At 54.7% G+C, this 8,546-nt stretch overlaps 1 protein-coding gene across 1 annotated transcript; it reads left to right on the top strand.

The window, feature by feature from the left end:
• The first annotated feature begins 364 nt into the window (after positions 1–364).
• Positions 365–4,631, top strand: LOC129067534 (saoe class I histocompatibility antigen, A alpha chain-like). The gene is made up of 8 exons (XM_054569494.1): positions 365–568; positions 1,636–1,787; positions 1,924–2,199; positions 2,469–2,732; positions 3,310–3,585; positions 3,704–3,817; positions 4,031–4,089; positions 4,382–4,631. Exons 2-7 carry the CDS (start codon positions 1,670–1,672, stop codon positions 4,045–4,047), a joined length of 1,065 nt encoding a protein of 354 aa, XP_054425469.1. The 5' UTR covers positions 365–568; positions 1,636–1,669; the 3' UTR covers positions 4,048–4,089; positions 4,382–4,631.
• The last annotated feature ends 3,915 nt before the right edge of the window (positions 4,632–8,546 follow it).

The raw sequence follows: 8,546 nt of genomic DNA, 5'->3' as shown, positions 1-8,546 counted from the left end.
TCAGGATCTCTGGGTATCAGCCTGAGTGCGGAGTCTGAAGCCAGGAAGCTCTGTGTTGGGGAGTTCCCCATCTCCCATGGTTTACTTCTCTTTCTGGTGGAGAGCAGGACCAAGAAAATGACATTGGTCCTGTCAAGACAGGATAAAATATATAAAACAAAATGCCGTCATTTATGTCAACCAAGATGGCTGCCGGTCAGCCGTGACACTGTGGTTCAAAAAGGAAACCACCTTAGGCATGCCAGGCATCCTGCCAAATGCCTGCCAGGGCCACTCACCCAAGATATCGGCATACAGATGTGTCTGCAGAGAGGGCACACCTACTGATAGAGTGCTGGGGGCTCTTGGCTGATCAGCTGCCAAGAACGTGGATATAATTGAGGTGGACTTCAGAGCCACTACAAAGACAGCAAAGAGCCCACCACTAGTGGTGTTCCAAGTTACTCTGGATTACTTGGCTTTGTGCCAAGAGGCTTTGCCCCACTGAGTCCTGGAACTTCTACACAGAAAGAGACACACACTCACTGACGCTGCCTCCCAGGCCTGGGACTGAGACTCTGGGACTCGGGTTCGTTAATCCCCCATTGATTGTTGTGCGTTAACTGTGTGTGATGTTATAGAGGATGGGATATTAATGTTGATGTTCTATCGCATATGAACCTTCATTTAATAAAAGCTGAATTTGAGCAACAGCTCCTGTGGCTCTCGCCTCATTTCTTCCCATTGCCAGGTGTAGATTTGTTAGGTAGCAGCTAGGAATGAGCAGCCAGAGGGGAAATAAAGGCAGGGCCCTCACCATTACACTCTTAGCAAAGAACTTAATACGGGAGGCTGGAAGCAAAAGGAAGACATAGCAGGCCTGAGCTTGGTTTGATCAAGGTTACCCAGTGTCCCGAGCATTGCAAAAAAATACCACAGAAGGAGGGGAGTCCTTGAGGCTGTGCAGAGAAAATGGGCTTCTGTAGGCTCCTGTGACGATCTTCCTAAGATTGCCAGGTGTCTGAAATGTCACAGCAGGAATCCTGCAGGAAGGAGGTGTAGTAGTCCTTGAGGTTATATGCTGGGAAAGGGAGCCTCTCTAACAATTTCACTGAGACAAAGAGCCTTTACTAACTGAGAAAGAAAGCCTTTGTAGCTGTACATTATTCCCAAGGGGCGGGGGGTGAAGACCTAGAAGCCAACTGAGGTACATAACCCCAGGTTAACTAAGCACCTACCCACTTGTAGCCCCTGATCAAGTGTATACGAAAACTCACTAACAACATTCTTTTCTTTATATGTCTAGGGCATTTAGACTAGCCTGGTGCCTGCTTGCAGCTTTGCGCTTGTGTGTGTTTCATAAATAAAATTGCTATCTCATTTCCCCCATATGTCTTTGTCTCACCCTTGAATTATTCCGTTGCAGGCTAGACAAGAACCAGCTGGGGAGACAGTCTCTTGACTCCTCTCCTTCTCTCCCTATCCCTAACAGACTAGGCCAGGGACCCTGACTCAGAGGAAAGACTATAAGGCCACCCCGCTCTAGGAGCACAGCCTACAGGGGTCGTATTGAGGGTGTTCTGGCCACCTTTCACAATCTGCGTTGGGTCCTCCATCCTGCGTATTTTTGACTGACCCCAGTTCTCATTCCCACAGGTGTCCCTTTCAAGAGCAGCCAATCAGCCTTATAATGTCTTCGCGACCCGCCCGGACTCATATTCCTCAGACCCCGAGAATATGGGTCCTGAGACCCGCATCCCTCCTCCTGCTGCTCCTGGGGGCCCTGGCCCTGAGCGAGACCCGGGCGGGTGAGTGCAGGGTCGGGGGAAACAGCTCCTGCGGGGGAAGTGCGAGGGGAGCGCTCAGCGGGGGAGCCCGACCCCGGGGAAGGCGCGTCTCCCCCACCACGGCCCACACCCCCAGACCCCCCATTCTCGCCCCCAGGCCTCCACTCGCTGAGATATTTCAACACCGCCGTGTCCGGGCCCAGTCGCGGGGAATACCGGTACATCCACGTCGGCTACGTGGACGACACGCAGTTCGTGCGATTTGACAGCCACGACAAGAGCCCGAGGCCGGAGCAGCCGTGGGTGCAGCGGCCGTGGCTGGCGGACGAGCCACAGCATTGGGACCGTTACATGCGCAACGCGAGGGACAACGCGCAGAATTTCCGAGTGAGCCTCATCAACCTGCGCGGCTACTACAACCAGAGCGAGGAAGGTGAGCCACGTGGTCCGGGTCGGTCACGACCCGTGTCCCCACGGACCGGCGGCTGTCGCCCCCAGGGGCCGGTCCGAGCTTCACCCCGGAGCTGCGGGACGGCCCCTCCCCGCGACTGGGGAGGAGTCCGCGGGCACTCGGACCTGGTTTCATTTTCTTGGCGTTTAACCTCAGCTCCGGGCTGGGTCGGGGGCGGGGTTGGTATCGGGAGCGGGGCGGGGATGGCCGGGGGCGCCGCTGACCTCGGGGGTGACCTGGGCCGGTGTCAGGGTCTCACACCATCCAGTGGCTGTACGGCTGCGACGTGGGACCCGACGGGCGGTTCCTCCGCGGATACTCTCAGTTCGCCTACGACGGCGCCGACTACCTCTCCCTGAGCGAAGACCTGCGCTCCTGGACCGCGGCCGACAGCGCGGCGCAGATCACCCGGCGCAAGTGGGAGGAGGCCGGCGAGGCGGAGCACTACAGGACCTTCCTGGCCTGGGAGTGCGTGCAGTGGCTCCGCAGCAACCTGCAGGCGGTGCCGCGCGCAGGTACCAGGGTCTGTGGGACCTCCCTCCTCTCCGGCGGGGCCGAGGCTTGGGCTCCTACAAGGACACAGAAAGTGGGTGTCAGAGTACCCCTCCCAAATTAAAACCACTTGGGCTTGCCGATCCAGTACTGGAGCGGGACAGTTCTCTCTCCGCGACAATTCGGGCTGCAGTCTCACGCGGGATGAAGGGGTAGACCGGCCCTGAAATAACGCACCGGGTTCCCATTGTCGCTGACAGTGGCCGTAGGACCCATGGGGGACATTCGCTTTCAGACCTTGTTCGTCGCTCCTCACCCACAGTGCCTGACACCTGACCCCAGCTTTTCTGAGTCATTTGGCCTCCGTCCCTGTTCTCTCCCTCTGAGACCTGCCTCCTACCCTGGGCTTCATCACCCTCATTGTAGAACCTTCTAAAGACTGGGAGCTCATGACAGGTGCCTATGTCCAGGCTGGTGCGTGGGTTGGGGGCTCCCTTCGCAGACGCCAGGTGCACTGTCCATTCTCAGGTTGGTGACGTGAGTGCTGCTGGAGTGTCCCATGAGGGATGCCAAGTTCCCGAATTTTCTCACCCTTCTCAGCCCCTCCGGAGACACACGTGACCCATCACCCCATCTCTGAGCGTGAGGTCACCCTGCGGTGCTGGGCCCGGGGCTTCTACCCTGCGGAGATCGCCCTGACCTGGCAGCGTGAGGGGGAGGAGATGACCCAGGACATGGAGCTGGTGGAGACCAGGCCTGGCGGGGACGGGACCTTCCAGAAGTGGGCAGCCGTGGTGGTGCCTTCTGGAGAGGAGCAGAGATACACGTGCCGTGTGCAGCACGAGGGGCTGCCCGCGCCGCTGACCGTGAGATGGGGTGAGCGGCGGCCGTGGGCACGGAGCCTCTCTCAGGGGAAGCGGGGCCTCTGGGGGACTTCGGCAGGGTCGGGGCTGAGGCCTGGGGGCCGGGACCTCACCTCCCCTTCCCTTCCCAGTGCCACCCTCTCAGCCCAAAGCTGGCCTGGTGCTCCTTGGAGCAGCGGTGGCTGGAGCTGTGGTCGCTGGAGCTGCGGTCGCTGGAGGTGTGATGCGGCGGAGGAAGCTCTCAGGTAGGAAGAGGTGGGGTCTGAGCTTCTGGTGCCGCTCAGGGGTTTCAAACCCAGGTGGAAGTGTGTCCTGCTGCCCTCAATGGGAAGTATCATCTCCACGAACGTGCTTGCCCAGTCTGGGGCCCTGTTTCCTGGGAACCTAGACATGTGTAAAAGTACAGGATAAACTTATTACCTTGATGAATTCGGTGATGGGGACCTGGTTTCCAACAGTTACAGGTCAGAAGTGAAGGTCCCTGCTGAGGACAGGCACCATCCAAGTCTCCATACAGGTACTCTCAGGTTTCCGGATCCTGCCTTGAGTGTGTAGTCCCGGTCCTGGAAACTTCTTTAGGGCCCAGGACTAGAGATTCCTTTCGTACCTCATGGCCCTTCCTTCCCTCCGATGTGTCCCCCACAGAGCTTCTAAGGTGAGACCCTGCAGCCGGGAGGGGTTGGGGCAGAGGGGACAAGAACTGGGTGATGGGGATACTCTGGGATATTTTGAGCAAAAATGAAACGGTTGAGAGTGTCACCAGTAACAGCAACTGATCTGAATTCTTTCACGATTATTTTCCTCTGTAGGATGAGACAGCCGCCTTCAGGGAATCGGTGATGGAAGATACTTCGGACACACACACACACACCTGCCAACCCACTGTTTGTGACTTCAGGGACATCTATCTCATTTTTCTTTCTGCATCTGAATGTGTGTGCGTTCCTATCAGCAAAATGAGAGGAGGTGGGAGGCCGGCCTTCCCTTGCCCACCACCACCCTTCCCACGCCTTCCTGTCCAGCAGCGGGGTGGGGGGCAGGGGTGGGGCCCTCCCCTCTCTCATCCCTGAGTTTGCTTCATGCGTGCCTTAAGCTGCAACTTCTTACTCCCTATTGAAATAAGACTCTGGATAGGAATTTGTTTTTTCACTTCTTGCCATAAAGAGTTGATGGGTTCATTAAAGAGAAGATACTAAAGTTTGAGCTGAAATAAATGGAAGCACCACAGTACTTTGCAGAACCTGTGTGTTTACTGTGCTGAGTCTGTTGCTGGGAGGAGACGCTGTGAGGCCTGAGCGTGGTGAGAGCCTGTGCCAGTCAGTGCTTAGTGAATTCTGGCCTTTGACATTGTCATTCCTCAAATGGGTCGCCTCTCTGATCCTTTGTCCTTGTCCCACCAGAACCTGTGGTCACAGGAACTGTGGCCTTGTAAATTGTCCTAATGAAGAACGTCTCCAGGACTTTTGGCAGTGAGGGCTGCATGGGGCCGGGGCCAGCCTAGGCTCAGGCCGGGGTCTGGGTGTTTCTTTGCTGTTTCTATGTTTCTATAGAGCAATATAACTGTTTCTGTTCTTGTTAGGATTTCTGGTCTCACTCTTTGGGTGCTCCCTGCCTGTCAGCAGCAGGAGGTTGTTTTGCCTGTCATTGTGCCCGCAAGGCCTAGGGTGTCCCTGCACACAGGAGTCTGTGGTTTGGAGAGACAAAATTTCAGAGTCATCCTGCTCTTGCCTCCTTCTGGGATGTGACTGTTCTTCCTATCTTTTCCTAAACTCTCAAAGGAACCAGCTTAGGAGTTAGCAGAGAGGAGGATCCTGTAATTTCTCATCCCGGAGAAGTTCCTGTTGGAATTCTGCTCTGCTCGCCTGCCCTCTCTCCCTGCCCTTCACTCGAGCGCTGGTTTCAGTGAAAACTCAGGGATTCATAAGGCAGAGTCTCCTTCGGATTTAGGGAGAGCGGCACTGTGGGTAAAGTGCAGATGTCAACGTGAGTGCACATTGTGCCGTAGCTGCCACAGAACAGCTGTGGTCTGAGGCCTCCTTAATAAAGACCTGGTCCGGCATAGGAAGGAGCCCTACACTGATTGTTCACACACCAGTATCGGTGGTATGACAGATGTATGGCACTGCTTTTGCAGGAGGGGACCATCCCTGAAGTAAAAGAAACAGCACTGGCCTCGTGGAGCACATGCTGTGTGGGAAGAGACAGAGTGTAAACAAGGAGCGTGTCAGCATGAGAAGGGTTAAGTGTTCTGGGATAAATGCCTTGGGGAAGGTGATCCCGAGTGTGGGGTGTGGGGACAGGGAAGATGGCTTTTGACTTGGGTGGTCAGTGTGGGCCTCACTTGGAAGGTGACCTTGAGGAAAGACCTGAAGGACCTGAGGAGGTCTGGAGGAAGTTCTTTCCAGGCAGGAGAACCTCCAGTGCAAATGCCCTGGGGCAGCATGTGTCTGGTCTCTGGGCAAAGTGAGGAGGCTGGTGTGGGGATGGAGCAGAGAGTAATCAAGATGAGATGGAGGCAGGGCCAGACCACGTGGGCCTGGAAGACTGAGCTCTGAGGGAAGGATTAGCAAGGGCTAGAACAGGAGACAGACTTGGCCTGATGTCCCCTTTAAAGGATGGTGGTGGCCGCTGTACTGAGAGCAGAATTGGGAGGCGAGGGAGGCAGTGGGGAGTCCGGAGGAGTCTGTGCAGCCTCCAGGCCGGAGATGCTTCTCCGGTTTCAGCAGTGGAAATAGTCAGCAAGGTTGGGTTCCGGATACCCTCTGAGGGTGGACTGTCGAGCAATCATAATGGGTTGATCTGGGATATTCGAGAGAGGAGCCAGGGTCACAAAATATCGCAGAAAATAGGAAGGAAGAAGAGTTGCTGTCAGCAGAGTCAGGGAAGACTCAGGAAGCAGCATATTGGAGGGTGCCTCACACTCTTTTTACCAGATATCGGAGCTGAGATGTCTGTGAGAAGCACAAGGGAACTGTCCAGTTGGCAGGTGGACAGATGAGCCTGGAGATCGGGAGGGATGCGGGCTGGAGAAATAGCCATTTAAAACCTTGAGAACAGATGAGGTGACCAAGGGAGTTACGGCTACAGAAGACGAAGGAGGGCAGATGAACGCAGGACCCCCGGTGCAGAGTGATCTGGTCAGGCCACACACCAGAGCCTCTGCACAGTTCTGTGTCTAGATCATGACCACAGAGTCCCAAACTTTCTTTTGTGCAGGAATCACCTGGATATCTTGGTTAAGTCAGAAAGTCTGGAGCAGTCAGACTCTGGATTTATAACAAGGTTGGTGCTGATGTTCTTGGTCTTAGATCACAGCCGTCGTAGCGTGAACCCAGACCAGGGTTCCCGCATGGCTGTGTGTCAGACTCACCTGCAGTGCTTGTTCCGTAAGTGATCCTGGCCTGGTGCCCAATTCTCTTAAGAAGCAGGTCTAGGGGAAGCCCGCAAGCCACCCTGGGGCTCAGCCAGACAGGGAACCGCTGAGGTCAGTGACAGAGCTTAGGCTGGGAAGGGATCTTAAATCCACATTTAAAGGTACTTCTTTTTTTCCTCAAAAAGAAATGGGAGGACATTTATGGTCATTTGTGAGACAGAATGTTTGGATTCAGATGTCGTTCTCCGCAGTATGGCGTTGGAGGCAGGTGGAAGAATGAGGAAGCGGGCCCAAGGTTGGCATAATAAAGTCTCTGAACGTGGGCTCCCTGAAACAGTCCCCCAGAGAGATTTCTTGCAGCAAACAATGGAATCTCAATTTTTCCTAATTTAGATAGGCAGTAGTACTTACATACCTGACCTTGGGGTCTAATAGTGTTTTGAGGAATGCCGCAGCACAGACTAGAGGCCACTGAGCCAGGAGCAGATCCCCAGTCAGTGCCTTGCTGCTGCTGCGCACAGCGGTCGCCACGCACCCCACTGACCCCTGATGCTGGACCCTGCGCGTCCTACTAGGTCTGCTGCCTCTGTGCTCCTGGCATCTGGGCACATGTTGCCATTCTTATCGCTCTTTCCAAAAGCACCCTGCACAGCCCCAGCCTGTCTGTCACCACGTCCTGAGTCAGAGTCCGGCATGTGATGTCCTGACTGGTGCAGGTCTGTGCCATGTCCAGATGCAGGAATGTTGGGGGACATGGGCTTCCCTTCTTAATGGAGGGATGTGGTTTGTGCCTTCTACCAAGTCTTTATGTGTAAAACGCTCCTCATGTGGAAGAGAGTTCAGGCACTGGGGTGAGGGCGGAAAAGAATGACCAATTTCAAATCTTAGAGCAAAGATCTGAGACTAGAACTTTCTGGCACTTTATAGTCTCTTGGGTTTGGCTGGAAGTGCAAATGACCAATAAACGATGTCCCAGGTGAAGGTCTACTTGCTTGCTTTTACCCTGAATTTCTTTGTGGGATGGTGAGGGATTTTGTTCCTCCACCCAGTTCTCTGGCTCTCAGATTCCACTTGTGTTTCCTTCAATTCAACTGCACTCCAACACAGAACACCTGCAGTTCACAGCAGGCCCCGCACACTCAGGGCTCCGTCCACAAGACTGCCCTCACTTCGGACGCAAGCCTCAAGTTCAGGCCCCCATCGTACCTGCGCTCTGTCCAATTGGCTACAAAAGTGGGGGGTTCCCACGCAGGTCATTAATTTGGGAGATCCATTCATGGAACTCAGGAAAATGCTGTGCTTTCTGATAGTGTTTATTATCATGGATACAAGTAAACACCCAGATGAAGAGGCACATGGGGTGAGGTGGGGAAGGGTCCCAAGCACCGGAGCCTCTGTCTCTCTGGAGCTCAAATGTGTCACCCCTCCCTTTTCAGAATGTGGATGTGTTCCCTACTTCAAAACTCTCTGAACCCCATTGTTGAGGATTCTTTTGGAACTTTCACTGTGTGGCCACGATTGATTCAATCATTGACCGTTGGTGATTGAACTTGACTCCAGCTGCTCTCCCCATTAGTTGGGCAGGGAGGCTGGAAGTTCCA

Source organism: Pteronotus mesoamericanus, unplaced genomic scaffold (genome assembly GCF_021234165.1).
Source record: "Pteronotus mesoamericanus isolate MK-2021 breed Mesoamerican mustached bat unplaced genomic scaffold, CSHL_Meso_final contig_20, whole genome shotgun sequence".
NCBI lineage: Eukaryota > Metazoa > Chordata > Mammalia > Chiroptera > Mormoopidae > Pteronotus > Pteronotus mesoamericanus.
The sequence above is the reverse complement of the archived record's forward strand: the minus strand, read 5'-3'. Positions and strand labels throughout refer to the sequence as shown.